Source organism: Salvia splendens, chromosome 14 (assembly GCF_004379255.2).
Source record: "Salvia splendens isolate huo1 chromosome 14, SspV2, whole genome shotgun sequence".
NCBI classification, from domain to species: Eukaryota; Viridiplantae; Streptophyta; class Magnoliopsida; order Lamiales; family Lamiaceae; genus Salvia; species Salvia splendens.
Genome location: NC_056045.1, coordinates 5,521,263 through 5,541,358, shown reverse-complemented (window position 1 = coordinate 5,541,358; position 20,096 = coordinate 5,521,263). Strand labels below are relative to the sequence as shown.

At 37.0% G+C, this 20,096-nt stretch overlaps 2 protein-coding genes and 1 pseudogene across 2 annotated transcripts; 1 reads left to right on the top strand and 2 right to left on the bottom strand.

Annotated features, from left to right (window-relative positions):
• Window positions 1-11,131: 11,131 nt before the first annotated feature.
• Window positions 11,132-12,927, bottom strand: LOC121766094 (60S ribosomal protein L7a-2-like). Its single transcript, XM_042162434.1, has 6 exons — window positions 12,853-12,927; window positions 12,535-12,781; window positions 11,898-12,067; window positions 11,682-11,810; window positions 11,509-11,601; window positions 11,132-11,426 (listed from the first exon to the last, which is right to left on the bottom strand). Exons 1-6 carry the CDS (start codon window positions 12,853-12,855, stop codon window positions 11,295-11,297), a joined length of 774 nt encoding a protein of 257 aa, XP_042018368.1. The 5' UTR covers window positions 12,856-12,927; the 3' UTR covers window positions 11,132-11,294.
• A 453-nt stretch (window positions 12,928-13,380) lies between these two features.
• LOC121765297 lies at window positions 13,381-18,142 on the top strand (annotated as a pseudogene).
• A 253-nt stretch (window positions 18,143-18,395) lies between these two features.
• LOC121765296 lies at window positions 18,396-19,534 on the bottom strand. Its single transcript, XM_042161386.1, has 2 exons — window positions 19,209-19,534; window positions 18,396-18,976 (listed from the first exon to the last, which is right to left on the bottom strand). The coding sequence occupies exons 1-2, from the start codon at window positions 19,384-19,386 to the stop codon at window positions 18,639-18,641; spliced, it is 516 nt and encodes a 171-aa protein (XP_042017320.1). The 5' UTR covers window positions 19,387-19,534; the 3' UTR covers window positions 18,396-18,638.
• Between the last annotated feature and the right edge of the window lie 562 nt (window positions 19,535-20,096).

The following is a 20,096-nucleotide window of genomic DNA, read 5'->3' as shown; positions in this document are numbered from 1 at the left end:
GAAACTTCAACATATTTTGTCCCACATTGACAGTGAAACAAAAAATATTCAAGGATGTCTCTATAAAAGAGAAACAACCTAGAATGGTTTCATAAATTCGCAAGTCCATCAAATATATATGGGCTATTATGAATTTCTTGTATTCATTTATTTGTAAAAAATGTTTTTAAATATAAAAATCAATTATTATAAATATATATTTTTTAAATTTCAGTTGAACTGCCGGTTTAACCGTTGAACCGGCGGTTCCGGTTTCGCATTTCGTTGAACCGCCGAACCGTTCGGCGGTTCGGAACCGCCGCGCCGATTCTGATTCTGGTTTATGAACCGGCGGTTCCGAACTGGCGGTTAACCGCCGGTCCGGTTCGGTTTGTGCATGCCAAGGAGATGCCTAAGAGCATTAGCAATGGGGCGCCCTAAGGCGCGCCCTATGCATTTTCTTTTATTTGAATATTTAAATAACTAAAAAAATTGGGGAAAAACTTCATTTCATTTATAAAAATTAATATATTACAATACGAATTAAAAAAATACGCAAACTCAGCGACGACGGTTACGGGCACACACTTCTTCAATCATGTCGTTCATGAGCTGGGCATGGTCTTGTTGGTTGCGCATTGAGGCCTGTCTAGATAGAACCTCATTGAAGCCCGTCGGTAATCCTCTAGAGGGGGCTCGGTCGTCGTGCTGGACGAGCTAGATGCACCTTCATCGTCGTTCCAGTCGGTGATGGTCCCACCTTCATGCTCGACTATCATGTTGTGCATGATTATGCACGCATACATGACATCGGCGATGACTTCCTTGAACCAGAGACGAGCCGGCCCTTTCACAATTGCCCACCGTGCTTGGAGCACACCAAATGCCCGCTCGACATCCTTCTGCGCCGCCTCCTGCTTTTGCACAAATAAAACCCTCTTCTCACCAATTGGGCAGCTGATCGTCTTCACAAAAACAGGCCACCGTGGGTATATTCCATCGGCCAAGTAGTACCCCATGTGGTATTGGCGCCTGTTGGCAGTGAACTCGATGGTCGGGCCGTTGCCATTGCATTGCTTGGTGAAGAGGGTGGATGAGTTGAGGACATTAATGTCATTGTTCGACCCGGCCACGCCGAAGTAAGCATGTCAAATCTAGAGCCGATGGTCAGTGACGGCTTCGAGGATCATCGTCGGGTGGCTGCCCTTGTATCCATTAGTGAATTTACCTCTCCACGCCGTCAGATAATTCTTCCACTCCCAGTGCATACAGTTGATGCTCCCTAGCATCCCAGGAAAGTCGTGCGTCGTCTCGTGCATCTTCATCAGGCCCTGGCAATCAACGGCAGCCGTCCTGCACAAATGTGTGTCGTCGTAGGCCTCCACAACTCCTCTACAAAATCTCTTCAGGTACTCCCGGCCTGTTGTCTCCCTGACGTGGAGGTACTCGTCGAAAATATCCGCCGTGGTGCCGTAGGCCAACTGACGGAGTGCAGCCGTGCACTTTTGCAAAGGTGTAAGGCCGGGTCTGCTGACGCCATCTTCCCGATACGTCATGTATTCATCACGTGACGATAAAGTCTGGACAATGCTGAGAAAAAGGTAACGGGGCATTCTAAACCGGCGGCGGAAAAAGGTCGATCCCCACCGTGGTTGCTCGGCAAAATAGTCTGCAATCAGACGTTGGTGAGATGCTGCGTGGTCGCGTCGGACAACCGTCCGACGTCGAATATGCCTGTGGATCTGTTCCGCCGCCTCCTCGCGCTGCATTTCGACTAAGCATTCCACCATGGCCTCTTCAACGGCTACATCTAAGGCTTTCGAGGTCAGACTACCTGACTCCGAGGAACTAGAACTAGTGTCGTCGTCGTGGTTCATTTTGGTATGTGAGAGAGGTAGAAATGTGAGAGATGAGAGAAATGAGAGATGCGAGATGTTCGTATGAACAAGTGAATGAGAAACGAGGTTTAAATAGACAAAATTCGAAAAAAAAAATTAAAAACACGTGCCATCGTCCCGCGCCCATCGTCCGACGGGCCCACAATGGTGCCCGATGGCACGGACAATAGACCATCGTCCGCACTTCTTCCGCGCCCGAACTTTAGGGCGTGGGCATAGGGCGCGCCCTATGGCGAGCACCCACAATGGAGGCATCGTCCGCGCCCGAGGATGATGGCACGCATAGGGCGTGCCATCGGACGCCTCATTGTGGGTGCCCTAAGTATAGGAAGAAGGTCAATAAAACGGCTTACGAAGACAACTAGAATGTGTTTATGAATTTCACCCTTCATGAATAGGAGTCTAATTTCTTTCAGCCACGTATTTTTAGAAATGTTTTAAAAAGTGGGTGGAAAAAGTTAGTGGTATATGATCTCACTTGTATATATTACTTGTAAGTGGGGTGTGCATTCGGGTTTTGGTTCGGTTTTTACCTAAACCGAACCGAACCCGAAAAACTAAATTTTGCCTAAAACTAAAACCGAACCGAAACCGAAAATTGAAAAACCGAAAACCGAACTTAAAAACCCGAATTAAACCGAAAACCGAAATTATATAAAAACTGAAAAACCTTAAACCGAAAACTCGAATTAAAAAACCAAAAATCTGGAGAGAGAAAAAACAGTCCAGAAACTTAGAAATTTTCAACCTACAAAATATAACATGATAAAAATGATAATATCCCTAATCCATCGAAGGCATTAACCAACAAATACAAATATGCAATCAACATTCCACAATAAAAACATCAACCAAAATGTCTTCAATAGTTTCAACACATTACATCAAAATAAATACAAAATGAAGTTCCATGACAAGTCTTCAATATTGTCCAAGTGCAAGCAAATTTCAACAAATAATGGAGATTGATTAATTTGTTGAATCTTGAGTAGACATCAATGCAATACCTACACAAAAAAGAGTTATATAAGTACTATTAATGAAATAATCAATAACAAAAAACTTAAATGTATAAAACTACCTTCTTCTGTCTTTTGGACATCTTCAAGAATTTCTTCAACACTAAATTTGGAAGATTTGCGAAGCCAATTTTGACCACAAACAAGATACTCGACAACTTTAGGACTTAAAGAGCTCCTAAATGGATCAAGAACTCGGCCACCAGTGCTAAAAGCGGACTCAGATGCTACAGTGGAGATATGAACTGCTAGAATATCACGGGCAAATTGGGAGAGTACAGGATATTTATATTCATTATTTTCCACCAATCCAAAAGGTCAAATTTTGGCCCACCACTCTCAATATCCTCATTAAGATATTTATGTACATCATTGACTTCATCATACCTTTGGTGAAAAGTCTCATACAAGGGACCCACCATTTTCATTGCATTCTTCAATACATCATTATCATTAGGTGTAGCATTCAATTTCAACTCTGCATGTCCTACATTTTGTTGGACAATTGGCTGTTTGTAATCACCACACATGTTAACTAATTCAGCCTCAGCTTCATTTCCAAATGAGTTAGCCAACTCCTCAGCGTACATATGTGCCAACACAAGTTTCACCAACTTCAACTTGTATCGAGGATCAACAACAACAACCATGATAATGAGCTTATTCATCTTCCTAAGATTCCCCCAATACTTGTCAAATTTTTCTTTCATTTTCTTTGCCATGATACTCAATTCGAAATCATCACCCTCGATGAAAGCCTTCAACAATGCATGCACTTTGTAAATCTCATGAAGAAATAAATTAGAGGTAACATATAAAGATCCAAAAATCCTATTAGTTGCCTCATAAAAAATCCTCAAGAAATTCAACATTAATTTTGCTTTCCTCCAATCTTCCTCTTTTGGCACCCCGTGAACTCTATCTCCATCCACATCCTCATCCTCATCCTCATCATCATCATCATCAACTTCAAGATCCTTATGCCTTACTTCAAGATCCTTTTTATATGATGAGTCTATCAACTCATACCTATAGAAAGCTTTCTCAAAAGTTGTCGCAGCTTCCAACATGAAGAATGTTGAGTTCCATCGAGTTGCAACATCTAAGCACAACATGTTGTTACTAGATATTTTTTCTAGTTCACAACACTCCTTAAATTTGCCCAGCCTTGTAGATGAGTGCCTAATAAACCGAATTGCATTTCTGATTTTCTTCACCGAAGGTCCAATCTCTTTCAAGCCTTTTTGCACCACTAAATTGAATATATGAGCAATGCACCTCATATGCACATAGTCACAATTTCCTACACTTTCCCCCCATTGCCTAATAGTTTTGTTCAAATAAACCAATGCAGTATTATTCGAAGAAGTATTATCAACAGTAATCGTGAACACCCTATTGATTCCCCAATCATGCAAGCACTTCTCAATTTCCAAACCAGTATCTATACCTTCATGACTAGAAATTGGACAAAAATTAATAATTTTTTTATTCAATTTCCAATCATTATCAATATAGTGAGCAGTCAAACACATGTAGTTCACCTTTTGACAAGAAGTCCATGCATTTGTGGTAAGACACACTCTTTGGTTGGCCGATTTAAGCAATGTCATGAGCAATTTCTTTTCATCTGCATAGAACTTAAAACAATCACGTGAAACTGACCATCTAGATGGAATCTTAAACTGAGGACATGACTTCAAACAAAAGTATTTAAAACCCTCCAATTCAACAAACTTAAAAGGCAACTCATCCACAATGATCATATAAGCTAAAGCTTTCCTAACCTCTTCTTGCTCAAAATTCCAACTACAAAGTGATGAGCTTTGACCAGATTGTAACACCAACTGTGTTTGCCTAGGACATGTAGTTGAAATTTTATTGCATTTACTCAAATGTGCTTTAAGTGAAGAAGTGTCATTCTTAGATTCTCCACACAATGTTTTGGCACAATGCACACACTTAGCTCTCTGTTTCTTATTGTTATCTAAGAACGGAGTAAAATGGTCCCAAACCTCTGATCTTTTCTCCATAGTTTTCCTCTTTTTTGCCTCTCCTTTGTCTTGAGGATCCTCAGATGGAGTATCTTCAGTTGCATTATTTTCGATGGTATCTCCAACCGCTTCACTTTCATCACACAACATCTATAATAAGAAATTTTCAGAGATACGTAGCAATCAATTTGCAACTTAACAATACATAAATTACATCAAAATTAACGAATAACTTACATTACAACTTGTTGCTGAATAATCTATGTTGTAGAGTGGAGAAAAACTGTCTGCCTTTTACTTACTAAATCTGAAATCTGCAAGTACGAAAGAATTAAAGAAACATGTCAAAATTAGCATAGCAGTATAAGAAATCTGCCAATCTGGAAAAAAATTCATTGATAGATGTTGTGTTATTTCTTCAAACGCTTACGGCTTACACGAATTAAACAAGATTGGGTAAAATCATGTAACTGAATAATACCTTTAGACAAAAAAAAAAATCATACTCCACTTGAAGGTGGGTTTAGGGATGCAATTGAAGGTGTAAGTAGAGATTTACCTGGAGTCGGAGCTGTGAAGAGTGGAGACAACGGTGTGAAGGGCCGACAGGAGCTGGCGAGGGGTGACGGGGCGAGGGGTGACAGGCGACGGGGCGAGGGCCGACAGGAGCTGGCGAGGGGCGAGGGGCGAGGGGCGACGAGGCGAGGGCCGACAGGCGACGGCTGGAGGGGCGACCGGCGACGGAGGATGATGGAGTTGGTGGTGGATTGGTGGAGGGATTTAGGGTTAGAGGGAGATGAGAGTTGGACGATGGATTGTCGGCGGATTACTCAATTAGGGGTGTATTCCGTGAGTTTCCAATTACTCAATTAGGGCATTTACTTTTAGTTTTTTAGTTATAATTAAATAATAGTAATATATATATATATATAGTATAAATAATTAAATAAATTCGGTTATTCGGTTTTTTGGTTTTTTTCTTCACCCGAACCGAACCAAACCGAAAAACTGAAATTTTTGTATTTTCAAAACCGAACCGAACCGAAAAACCGAAATAACCGAACTGAATTTCAAAATTTTGGTTTGGTTTGGTTCGGATATTCGGTTTTCGATTTTTTTGCTCACCCCTACTTGTAAGTGAAATTGAGACATATTGTCATTTATAGTAAAAATGAATCGCTACAATCCGCGGATGGACGGAAATAAAAATGGGACTCCTAATTGCAAACGGATGGAGTATTTATTAAAATTGAGAAAATATTTTTTTTGTATTCAGTGCTAGTGAATTTTAAAAAAATAAATTGAATATCTATCTAAAAATAATTGACGTTAAATACTTCCTCCGTCCCAACTCCCTATGTAGTTGAAGAAGCATTGATTGGGCATGGGAGTTAACAAGATTTATGTGGTAAAGGTTAAAGTGAGAGAGGAGCTAAAGTAAGAGAGATGAAGAGATGATAAATATGACGAAAGATAGAATTTTTACTAAAAAAGAAAATGACTAAACTACTTTGGGATAACCCAAAGAGGAATACGACTCAATTACCATGGAACAAAGGATGTATAAAATAAATAAATTAATAATTCAATTGTATTTGAAAATATTGCCAATCAAATCTCTATAAGATGAGAAAAGAAGAATTGTATTCACCTATAAGTTTTTAGATGAAACGTTTAAAACGCTTAATCACATGCTGCAAACTACGAACCCAGGTGGAGTCGACCGACCCAACTATTGGTCTATGAGATCCACCGGAAAGCTACATAATTTTAAACTTCACCTCTAACCCCACCAAGATTGGAGAAATATAAGGAATAGAGAACTAGCAATTTTGTGGATTACTAAAATTTGGGAAGAAAGTTATACTCCATTCGTCCTATAAAAGTATGCACTTTCTAATTTTGGAAACTATTTTCACTCTATTGAGGTGACACGCATTCTGCACTAACAATACTTTAATTATATTTTCTTTTGATCACTCTTACTTTAACAATTGTGCATTAAAATCTGTGTCTGACCCAAAGTGCATACTCTTGTAGGACGGGGGTACAACACAAGAAGCAAATAGAGCATATAATGTAGAAATTTTGTACAATTTGCTGAAAATAAATCACGAAGAAGAAGATGCGGGTTCTTTTTGTGATATTAACCTAAAAACATCTCCAACCATTCACACTAAACTCCCTATGTAGTTGAAGAAGCATTGATTGGGCATGGGAGTTAACAAGATTTATGTGGTAAAGGTTAAAGTGAGAGAGGAGCTAAAGTAAGAGAGATGAAGAGATGATAAATATGACGAAAGATAGAATTTTTACTAAAAAAGAAAATGACTAAACTACTTTGGGATAACCCAAAGAGGAATACGACTCAATTACCATGGAACAAAGGATGTATAAAATAAATAAATTAATAATTCAATTGTATTTGAAAATATTGCCAATCAAATCTCTATAAGATGAGAAAAGAAGAATTGTAATCACCTATAAGTTTTTAGATGAAACGTTTAAAACGCTTAATCACATGCTGCAAACTACGAACCCAGGTGGAGTCGACCGACCCAACTATTGGTCTATGAGATCCACCGGAAAGCTACATAATTTTAAACTTCACCTCTAACCCCACCAAGATTGGAGAAATATAAGGAATAGAGAACTAGCAATTTTGTGGATTACTAAAATTTGGGAAGAAAGTTATACTCCATTCGTCCTATAAAAGTATGCACTTTCTAATTTTGGAAACTATTTTCACTCTATTGAGGTGACACGCATTCTGCACTAACAATACTTTAATTATATTTTCTTTTGATCACTCTTACTTTAACAATTGTGCATTAAAATCTGTGTCTGACCCAAAGTGCATACTCTTGTAGGACGGGGGTACAACACAAGAAGCAAATAGAGCATATAATGTAGAAATTTTGTACAATTTGCTGAAAATAAATCACGAAGAAGAAGATGCGGGTTCTTTTTGTGATATTAACCTAAAAACATCTCCAACCATTCACACTAAACTCCCTATGTAGTTGAAGAAGCATTGATTGGGCATGGGAGTTAACAAGATTTATGTGGTAAAGGTTAAAGTGAGAGAGGAGCTAAAGTAAGAGAGATGAAGAGATGATAAATATGACGAAAGATAGAATTTTTACTAAAAAAGAAAATGACTAAACTACTTTGGGATAACCCAAAGAGGAATACGACTCAATTACCATGGAACAAAGGATGTATAAAATAAATAAATTAATAATTCAATTGTATTTGAAAATATTGCCAATCAAATCTCTATAAGATGAGAAAAGAAGAATTGTATTCACCTATAAGTTTTTAGATGAAACGTTTAAAACGCTTAATCACATGCTGCAAACTACGAACCCAGGTGGAGTCGACCGACCCAACTATTGGTCTATGAGATCCACCGGAAAGCTACATAATTTTAAACTTCACCTCTAACCCCACCAAGATTGGAGAAATATAAGGAATAGAGAACTAGCAATTTTGTGGATTACTAAAATTTGGGAAGAAAGTTATACTCCATTCGTCCTATAAAAGTATGCACTTTCTAATTTTGGAAACTATTTTCACTCTATTGAGGTGACACGCATTCTGCACTAACAATACTTTAATTATATTTTCTTTTGATCACTCTTACTTTAACAATTGTGCATTAAAATCTGTGTCTGACCCAAAGTGCATACTCTTGTAGGACGGGGGTACAACACAAGAAGCAAATAGAGCATATAATGTAGAAATTTTGTACAATTTGCTGAAAATAAATCACGAAGAAGAAGATGCGGGTTCTTTTTGTGATATTAACCTAAAAACATCTCCAACCATTCACACTAAACTCCCTATGTAGTTGAAGAAGCATTGATTGGGCATGGGAGTTAACAAGATTTATGTGGTAAAGGTTAAAGTGAGAGAGGAGCTAAAGTAAGAGAGATGAAGAGATGATAAATATGACGAAAGATAGAATTTTTACTAAAAAAGAAAATGACTAAACTACTTTGGGATAACCCAAAGAGGAATACGACTCAATTACCATGGAACAAAGGATGTATAAAATAAATAAATTAATAATTCAATTGTATTTGAAAATATTGCCAATCAAATCTCTATAAGATGAGAAAAGAAGAATTGTATTCACCTATAAGTTTTTAGATGAAACGTTTAAAACGCTTAATCACATGCTGCAAACTACGAACCCAGGTGGAGTCGACCGACCCAACTATTGGTCTATGAGATCCACCGGAAAGCTACATAATTTTAAACTTCACCTCTAACCCCACCAAGATTGGAGAAATATAAGGAATAGAGAACTAGCAATTTTGTGGATTACTAAAATTTGGGAAGAAAGTTATACTCCATTCGTCCTATAAAAGTATGCACTTTCTAATTTTGGAAACTATTTTCACTCTATTGAGGTGACACACATTCTGCACTAACAATACTTTAATTATATTTTCTTTTGATCACTCTTACTTTAACAATTGTGCATTAAAATCTGTGTCTGACCCAAAGTGCATACTCTTGTAGGACGGGGGTACAACACAAGAAGCAAATAGAGCATATAATGTAGAAATTTTGTACAATTTGCTGAAAATAAATCACGAAGAAGAAGATGCGGGTTCTTTTTGTGATATTAACCTAAAAACATCTCCAACCATTCACACTAAACTCAAACACATTTTAGTGTAAATGTCATATCAAATACTCCCTTCGTCCACGAATTAGGAGTATCGTTTTTTCATTTAGTCCGTTCGTGAATTGTAGTCCCGGTTCATTATTACTATAAATAGTAATAGGTCTCACATTTCACTAACTAATTTCACTCTCATTTCATTTAAAACTAATATATACAAGTTGGATCCATATTCCACCAACTTTTTTCCACCCACTTTTCTTAAAACCCGTGCCGCCAAGGAATGAGACTCCTAATGGCGAACGGATGGATTAGTTAGTTAAATGTTTCTCTTTTATCTTAGCTTTATTTCCTTCATTTCTCTTGCTTTTGTCAACCACTTCCTCATTCAGCCATTTATAGTCACATTTTGACTCGTCACAGGTCATAAGAAACCATTTGACTTTAAATCGCAGCCAGGGGGAGTACTATAACTTCGTCTTTCGCCTTTCATCTTCATTTTGCTTGTGATCATAACAATTAACAATGCCCTTCTCACTTCCATGTCTGCAACCCAAACCCTAATTTTTTTGACTACGGACAATTCGGGTTATAATTGTTTTTTGTTTTCTTTTCAAATTGAACCCTAAACTTTTAGGTTACAGAATAACACATCAGCTCAATCAGAGTTCAAGACAATTTAGAATTCTTTTAGCTAAGCAATATTTTTATTGATGATTGTATATCTATAATAAATAATTGAGTGTTATTTCAACTCTAAACTAATAAATGTACCTCGACATATAGGGGTGAGCAAAAAAACCGGAAACTGAATATCCGAACCGAAATTTTGAAAATCGGTTCGGTTTGGTTCGATTTTGAAAATACAAAAATTTCGGTTTTTCGGTTCAGTTCGCGAAGAAAAAACCGAAAAACCGAATTATATATATATATATATATTCTATTAATTTAATATATTATATTATATATATATATATATTCTTTTAATATATTCTACTATATAATACATATTATATGTATTATTAATTTTATACTCCCTCCGTCCCGCACTACTCGCACGTTTCCTTTTGGGCACGGAGATTAAGGAATGAGTGATAGACAAAGTCAACAATTACGGCTGTAGGTATAAATTGTTACTAAAAATGGAAAGAGTGCAAATAACTTGAGACGCCTAGAAAGGAAATAAGTGCAAGTAGTGCGGGACGGAAGGAGTATTATATATAAATATTGTATTAGTATAGATAAAAAAAATAAATTACACACACACACACACACACATATATATATTAATATTAATATTATATTTATTTTTTCGGGTTTTTCGGTTTTTTAAGTTCGGTTTTCGATTTTTCAGGTTCGGTTCGGTTTGGATTTTGAACTAAATTCAGTTTTTCGGTTGTGGTTCGATACCCAAATGCACACCCCTACTGATATAGTTGATACTGAATTCAAGTTAGGGCACAAACAGTAGAACCTTCATTCGTCACTCTGGATGAATACATCGAGCACTACACTAACACTAACACCGCCCCAAGATAAATCAAACGCATAGTAAAGAAAAAATTATTGAAAAAGAAAAGTAAAGAAGGGAGGCAGTATTGTGGATGCCATATAAATAGTCTATTGGAATAGTATTGCCATCATTAAGTAAAAAGTAGCATAGCAACAAAACCAAAATTCATGTCTAATGTTTGGTGAAACAATGACATGTAAGAAATATCTGTTTTGACACTATTAACTAATTAGCAAACAAAGACACAGGAACTACTTAGGTCATCCTCTGGGCAGCCTCCTTGGCAAGAACCCTCTCCTTAGCCTTGGTCTTGGCCTGTGACTTCGATCCCATGACACCACCTCCCCACTTCTTCCTGGTCTCATCGTATTTGTCGTTGAAGTTGGCCTGTAACAACAGCACATAAAAAGAATTAGATCAGTAACTAAACATCCAAACTGAAAGACCATAATGATGTTGGTCTAACCACCTTGATAGCCTCAAGGATTTTGCTGAATTCCATCTTGTCCTCATTCTTTACTGAGGTCAAGCACAAAACCGAGGCAGTTTTCTTGTGGACGATCTGTGCAGAACAAGCAGCATCAAGTCAGGCTATAACTAATGAAGATGAGATTAAAATTAAGCAGGTGAAGTGCAACTTACACTTCCCAATCTAGCTTTGCCCTTGACAATGCAGTATGGGATCTCCATCTTCCTGCACAAAGTAGGGAGCCACACAACCAACTCAATGGGATCGACATCATGAGCAATCACAACCAACTGAGCCTTGTTCTGTATACAAAGAATACATAAAATCAGTAAAAAACTGAACACTAGTCAAATAAACACAGAAAATAGGAAAAAGGAAGAAAGCAAAACCTGCTCAATCAGGTAAGTCACATGGTTCAGACCATACTTGACCACAATTGGCTTCTTGGTCTCAGGGGTTTTGCCCTCAGCCTCAGCTTGAGCTCTCTTCAAAAGCCTGTCTTTCTTTTGTGCTCTATCCTCTGGCCTATACTTGAGCAGCATCTTGAAGAGGCTAGTTGCTAAATCAAGCATTATAATCAACATACAATGTCAGTATAAACTCTAAAGCAGTAAAGCATAAGATTAACTAATTTCAAATCTTTATAGAAAACAATTTCTTCACACAGAGTTTAGCAGACATACAGAGTCAAACCACGTACAAATTTATAGTATAAACTAATTTAAAAATGACTGCTTCGACCAATTATATTAAATCTACTTTGAAACCATCTAAAAACCAGATTACAACTCTGGATTAGAAAATCACACATACTATTCTCTTTGATAATGTGGAACTAGAAAGCTCGTAAAACAGACAGCAGCTTCTCAACAAAGCATAATAGATAGACATTAACATTCGAGGTAATTGGCACACCAGAAAAAACATCCACTTTAGTAAACAATAACTCAATAAACAAGTAGCTATCCAATCCTAGATAAAACTGAAAAATAGCTTAAAACACATTAAATCAGAAAGGGGCAATACCCAAATTTTTGTCTAGCGTTTTGGAGAATTGATGAATCGGCGGAGGCACCTTCAAGCGCTGCTTCAAGATCATCTTTTTGCGCTGAATCCGCACGACTTGGGGCCATCTCACGAACCTGTGAAGATCCTTCTTAGGCGGGAGGGCACCACCGATTCCGAACTGCTTCGGTCTCTTCTCGAAGAGTGGGTTGACAACTTTCTCCACTTTTTTCTTGGCGGCGACCGGCTTCACACCCTTCTTTGGAGCCTGAAATTGAATATAATTAGATATGAACGGAGGAGGTGAAAAGATCACGGCGACAGAGAATCGATTTTTACCATTTTCTTCAGCTGCTGGAATGAAAGAGTGAACAAGAACCCTAAATTCCACTTATATCGCGGCGACGAAGGGGATTCAGATATTATTACTTAATCAACAATAATTATTTATAGCCCAAAATTAGGCCCAAAACCAAAATTGAGCCCAAATATTTTACAAAATTTTCAAGCTAAATTTAACATGCAATTGATATTAAAATAATTATGGGTAAATGACACTACAGTTTGGTTAAATTCTGATACAAATTTAAATAAAGGTTAATCATATCATAATTTTGATATTTTTTAAAGGTGTAACATAGATTATGATTTGGGGGAAATTATATTATGTTTTAGTCTATTACGCGGAGTATTTAATTTCTACGTACGTTGATAATTTAAGAAATGTTTCATGATAAACATTTTGGTATAGGAGACTGGAAAAAAAGATGAAAGTTATGATATAATTTGTTATTTCTTTAAAAAAGGTTTATTTTTAAAGGGTTACAGTTACTACTGATTACAGATTTACAGCATTGATTTATAGAATCATACAAATAACAAAATATGTAGGGTAAACTAAAACACTTGAGAGAAACCATTGAATTTGAGAGAGGTGATCCTCATTGATATTTTAATGGAGCTGGTATTCTTCTGAGTGATATCCATGGATAGCCGGAACGTCGTCGTTTGCGACAACGGCACCGGTGTAATTCCCCTCATCTTCAACCACCTCCACATTTCCGTGTATCGATCGATCATCTATTTGATTTTATTATTATCGCTGCTGCATGTCTAGCTGATCTTGCAACACTTAAAAGTTTTATTGACTGCTGAAAATTTTAATTTCGGATGTTGATCTGGCCTGTTAGTCTTAGTTATAGGTTTTTATTATGTTTTTAGGGTACTTTGAGTGTGAATTGCATCAATCTTGCTGTTATGCTTTTGGTTATTACCGATGCTCATGTCATAGGTTTTGTATGAATTGATTGCAGTATGTGAAGTGTGGATTTGCGGGAGAGAACTTCCCAACGTCTGTGTTTCCGTGTGTTGTTGGAAGGCCAATGCTTCGTTATGAAGAGTCTTTAATGGAACAAGAGATCACGGTTAGCTTGTTGCTCTTTTAATGCTTCTACTTTTAGTGTTTGTCCTATTTTCAGATTAAATTTCGCACATGAACTCGTGTGTAAGTTCCATTTAATATCAACTAGTATTAATTGAAAGAGAAAGTGTCTAGTTTGCTCCATATAGGTTCACGAAATAAATGTTGTATTCAGTTCTTCATCTGTGGGACAGGACTCACGTTCAATGTGGATAAAGGTGGATCAATACATGTAAGTATACCCTTAATTAAAACAAGGGGGCAAAGTACGACTAGGAGCCAAAGGAAAGGTTGGCCATTCCCATTAGTAAATTTTGGTTGGTACCACAAGGTTCGTTGGAGTTTGGAAGCGAAATAACTGGATCATTAATCATTCTCTACTCCCCACAATCTCAATGCTATGGTTCAGATGCCTACTTTTAATTCCTATCATGATTCTGATGCCAACTCTTGTCGTGCTGCGCCAACTTATTGTCGACTCAGTTGGATTTTCGAATCTTTTTGTTCCTAGGACACTCTTGTGGGTGATGCTTGTTTAAAGTGGAGACACCAATTGGACATATCTTATCCTGTAAACAACGGAATCGTTCAAAATTAGGATGATATGGGGCATGTGTGGGATCATGTATTTTCTAGCGAACTAAAGGTTGGTTTTTTTAGTTTAAGTACGTGCAATCTCGTTTAAGATGATATCTAATTTCTTCTACTGGTTATCTGTTTAAAGGTAGATCCCACGGAATGTAAAATCTTACTTACCGATCCGCCTCTGAATCCATCTAAAAACCGAGAAAAGATGGTGAGCTGACACCTTAAAATGATATGCTTAGATTTGCTTCTTAATGTTCAATATTGACTGATCTAGTTTCCACGTTGTCCTTGTTTCAGGTTGAGATTATGTTTGAGAAATACAAATTTCAAGGTGTTTTCATCCAAATACAAGCTGTTTTAACGTTGTACGCTCAAGGTGCTTACAAGAATACTTGATCTTTTAGATGTTAGAAGCAGAAGCTTCTAGTTTTAACTGCTGAATCCTGGTTATTATAAATCTGGTCTGAAAGTGATTAACTAATGTAATCCCTTGTTAATGGGTTTGTTTAATGAATTTGATGTCAAAAGATTTCAATTTGGATATAAAAGTGATGTGCTTTTAATGCTTTCTTGACCTGACTCAGGTTTGCTTACGGGACTTGTAATTGACTCTGGCGATGGAGTTACTCATGTGGTAACCATTATGTAATGTTGTCCTTGTAAATGCTTTTGAGGTGATAGAGGACGCTTGATGTGTCGTACATTCAAAATAAATTGCAAAGATAATTACAGCATTGTAAAGTTGGTCTCTAGTTTGATGGTGCCAGATCAAGTCAGAATTTAACTGGTTATGTTATTCTGAATATGTTAATGAAACTTATAACCCAGGTTCCAGTTGTTGATGGATACTCATTTCCCCATCTTACAAAACGAATGAACGTAGCCGGGCGCCACATAACATCATATCTTCTTGATTTGCTCATGAGGAGGGGGTAAGTGTTCTTGAAATTTCAGAACTCAGTTGTTGCATTATGTTGGTGGGGCTGGGCAATGTGGCATTTTTCTCATTAATGGGATGCCTTTTATCTGTGAAGGTATGCTACGAATAGAAATGCTGACTTTGAGACAGTAAGGAATATCAAAGAGAAGCTTTGTTATATAAGGTGAACATGTCTTTACTTCTTTCAATGACCTGTGACTGGATATACAGGTTTTAAAAGTTGCCTAGTTTCCTGCAGTTATGATTACAAAAGGGAGTATCAGTTGGGACTTGATACTACCATCCTTGTAAAAAATTATACTGTAAGTTGTTTTTGCTAAATCTTGTCATTTACCAAATTTATAGGATAATGTGCTGTGTTGGTGTTGATATACCTATAATAATTAGCTCCCAGATGGAAGGGTCATAAAAGTTGGGAATGAGTGGTTTCAAGCACCTGAGGCTCTATTCTCTCCCGTAAGTATGTTTGTGCCATATTATGTTGTGTCTAGTTGCCTACTTTCTAATTTGGCGTCCATTATGTTGTGGCAGGATAAGAAATGTTATTGGAAGCCTAATCTTTTATTCGCGTCCCTAATTATTCTTTTCTTAGAAATCTTTCGTGTGTGTGTGTGTGTGTGTGTGTGTGTGTGTGTGTTTGTGGGGGTGGGGGTGGGGGGGGGGGGATAATGAAAAATGCTATGTTATGAGTACTTTTTTTATCCACACTTCTTGACTGTTATGCATCTGCTGTTGTAATTCATACAGGAGCTAATAGATGTCGAAGGAGATGGAATGGCTGACATGGTATTTCGTTGCATCCAGGAAATGGATATTGACAATAGGATGATGGTACTCATATTTGTTTTAACTGCAAAGCGTCCATGTGATGCATTATGCAGTTTTTGATGCACTAGAATCCTTTTCTTCTTGCAGCTGTACCAGCACATTGTCCTCAGTGGTGGAAGCACAATGTATCCTGGATTGCCTAGTCGGTAATATATTATATCCCTCTCTCCACTTTCAACTAGACAGCAAGAAACATGATCGTATCGTAATATACTAGTGTATATTCTACGGAAAGTCCATTAGCTTAATTTTGTTGAGGATAACCTATTGTGTGGGTTCATTGTGTAAACTATTGCTCTGAGATGCAGAGAGAATATCATGCTTTCTTATCTTTATTATAATGACAACTAGGCTTTTCCTCAATCTCATAAAAGGCTGTGGCTGGAAAAGGTTCCAAGCCATGCCAACCCTGTGATACCATGTGATGTAGTACTTCATGCATCAATCGCCTCTTTAAAAAATTTAATGTGATGAAGGGCCTTTTTATTGATAAATTATTTATCTGTATAGCTATTCATACTGTCATTTTCTATTAATCTGACTGCATCAAAATATCATCTTTTCTTGTTAGTTTTTACTTTTTAGGTTCTGTATACATACTATGCTCATTATAATAGTTAAAGTTAGTGCAGAATCTTGCTGGTTCCTGGTGAATTTGTTATATTAGGATTGTGTTTTTTCTTCAATTCTCTTGAAACTCCTTTTAACTTGCTTATTTATGTCATGTTATTACCACCTTGGAGAAAGAATTATCGGATCGTTATCTGAATTCTGTGTTAAAGGGAAATAAGGACGGATTGAAGGTAAATTAATTCTAATTCTGCTTCTATCCTTTTCAGTTGAATAAGGACTGATTGAAGTTATTTAGTAACACTGCTTAAAAATTACTAACACTTACAAGTAAAATACATAGCAACCATATGCTAAGATTTCTCTCTCTCTCAACTTGACCCATTTATAACCTTCAGGTCTTTGATATCAATAAGATCTCTCTCTCTCTCTCTCAACTTGACCCATTTATAACCTTCAGGTCTTTGTAATCAATAAGAACAACTTAATCTCATCAGGTTCGATGTGCAGCATAATTAACGTGGTTTTTTGCAAATAAGAGCTGACTCGATCTTTTGAGAATTCCCAGGCTCAGTCTAGATCTACTCTATATTATTAATATGTGGATATTTGCATTAGTAAGATGCTATTTTGTTTTTACCACTCTAATGTCCACGATCTGTGGCGTTTACCAATGCTTCTTATTACTGTAAAATCTAATAACCAATAGTTTGTCATCCTCAAGTACATGTCACAAGACTTTCACCACGACCAAGTCGAGCCACCTATATTATAGTTGCTTTTGCTCCTTTTTGTCTAAAATATGAATTAAATGATATTAGTATATTTATTGTTGGGCATAGAAATAAAGGCTGCGGATAGAGGATCCACCACGAAGAAAGCATATGGTGTATCTTGGGGGTGCAGTTCTTGCTGGAATCATGAAGGTTCATATTCTTTATCCTCTTCCACCAATGCATATACAAAGATACTATATGTGAATGTCTTAAAATTGCTGATCATTACTTCAGCAAGTCATGACTCATGAGACCGTTTAACCACATTGCAGGATGCTCCGGAGCTCTGGATTAGCAGACAAGACTATTTGGAAGAGGGAATTGCTTGTTTGAGCAAACTAGGTCAGGCATGAGATTCACCCCATCATTTTCTGATTTAGCCGTTTTTTATTTCTAAATTTCTCATTAAAGCCATAGAAGTTAAGGTGGTATCATATATGTATCTATGACTGTGTTTAGCTAAATAGAAAATTTTAGTAATAAAAAGAAGGCTGTGCTTATTTTGGATGTCCAGTTCACAACATTATCTCAGTGTTTTCTGTCCTTGATACAAATTATGACTGGATTAAGGTGAAGGCATTAGGGAATTGTGAACAACTTTTGCATCTTATATTGGTCTAATTTTAGGGTTAATTATCGATAGACGTTTTACACCTGCTGAAGAAGCAAGTAATCTTTCTGATGCAATCTTATGGAGATGCATAAACTTGTGTGTGTGTGTGTGTGATGAATCTGTGAACTGTATCAGGACAGGAAAACAAAAACCTTAAACAGATGTACATTTTACTTGAAATCTATACACACCATATTATTAATGAAGTACAGTAGTGCACACAATTGACTAATCAAACAAACCGATTACTACATATAAAGATTGCAGCAAAAGCTTCAAGAAATTCCAAAAATCATCTCTTTATGACGTACTTATAATGTTCAAGTAGAGATATCGATCATAGGGGTGCATGAGAGGGGGAAAGAGTTGTGGTAGAACCAATTTATTGATTCATTTCCCACATAGAGAGACGTCTCTCTTGGATGGCCTATAACTCAATGCATTGAGGCTGTAAATGCACGTATTGGCTTGTTTCGATTTGGTCAAAATCTGGTCAGAAGTGGACTGGAAGCTGGGGACAGTGCAGGCCGGAGACGATGTCGAGAGCAGAGTTGCTCGGCAAGTGCTTCCTACAGCCTTATCCCTAGCACATTCTACTCCATCAACAGAAGGTACCTCCAGCTTATAGATACCATCCTTATTTGTTGTTCTGTTCACTGAAAATGATATTTGCTCAGCAGTTCTAGGAGAAATTGCCTTGAACATGCAATCTATTCTAACTTCAACTCCTGTTACATAAACAGAACCCAACTAAGAGAAAACCAAACACATCCTAAATTAAAGAAGGTAAGCATATTCTACAACTCAAGAAAAACAAGAACTTCGTAACAAGATGCAATCCTCTAATTGAAATGTTCAAACAAATAAAATGGGCCAAAAACTACATGCATTTTGCATATATCTGCTGAAGTAAAAAGGGAAATAATAGTTGAAGGTTGCAATTGACAAAAAAGTAGGAACCTGGTAAGAAGTAGCTATGTGTGGAGAAGGAGTTGTTGGAGCAGATGTCGCAGTAAACCAAGCCCATGACAGTAATTTGGGGATTAACATGGGAGTGAGATTTTGCTGCTTCAAGTTGCAGGAGGAATAATGAGAGAGTTGAAAAGAAACAGAATGCAGAGACTAATTTGGAGGCCATTGCAGCAAAGAATAGCAGTGGATGAATGAGATTATTTTATACAGAGGCTATGGAAATCTGGCTACATTGCTATGGAATTCTCATGTGAATGTGTGTGTGTGTGTGTGAGTGGATAATGAATGACAGAGCAGTTGTGTTGGAGCAGCATGTACTACCTCTTTTAAGCTTAGGAGTTGCATCACCTTTTTTGCTGTGTGCATATAAAAACAAGTGCATGTGAATTTCCTTTGGCTTGTTATGGAGCAGGAAAGAGAGCACTTTTTGGTTGATGAATTATTAAATGAGTGTTGGTATTATTGTCGAGGGGATTGCCAATTGGTGAGATATTTGATTGTTGGAAACGACAATTATGAAATTATCATATTTAGAGGTGATTATAATTTTAAAAAGTTATTCTGATTTTAAATTCAATATTACATGTCCCTCCTTCTGCACCCCACCCAAACCATCCTCTGTATATCTACATATGCTACTCAATCTTATATAAACGTATATATCAAAATAAAGTACAATATAGGTTAGGTATGTCAAAAATTTATAGTACTATAAATACTAGTAGTAAATTTTACTATAATAATTATAGTAAGTAGTGCAGATATGGTTCATACGCTGATATAGTAGTGTCTGGAGTCGGCCCATTTAAAATTTGAGCCTGTTTATACTGCGTACTCACGCCTATTCCATGAAATCATAAAGCCTAGAAGAAATTG

Excerpts from the sequence above, each read along its gene's own strand:
- LOC121766094 (XM_042162434.1), bottom strand. Across the intron at positions 12,068-12,534 it reads AACGCTAGACAAAAATTTGG|CAACTAGCCTCTTCAAGATG; the intron begins GTATTGCCCCTT and ends TGCTTGATTTAG. Across the intron at positions 11,602-11,681 it reads GCAAAGCTAGATTGGGAAGT|ATCGTCCACAAGAAAACTGC; the intron begins GTAAGTTGCACT and ends TGTTCTGCACAG.
- LOC121765296 (XM_042161386.1), bottom strand. The coding sequence starts at position 19,386 with ATGGCCTCCAAATTAGTCTCTGCATTCTGTTTCTTTTCAACTCTCTCA. Across the intron at positions 18,977-19,208 it reads ACATAGCTACTTCTTACCAG|GAGTTGAAGTTAGAATAGAT; the intron begins GTTCCTACTTTT and ends TTTATGTAACAG.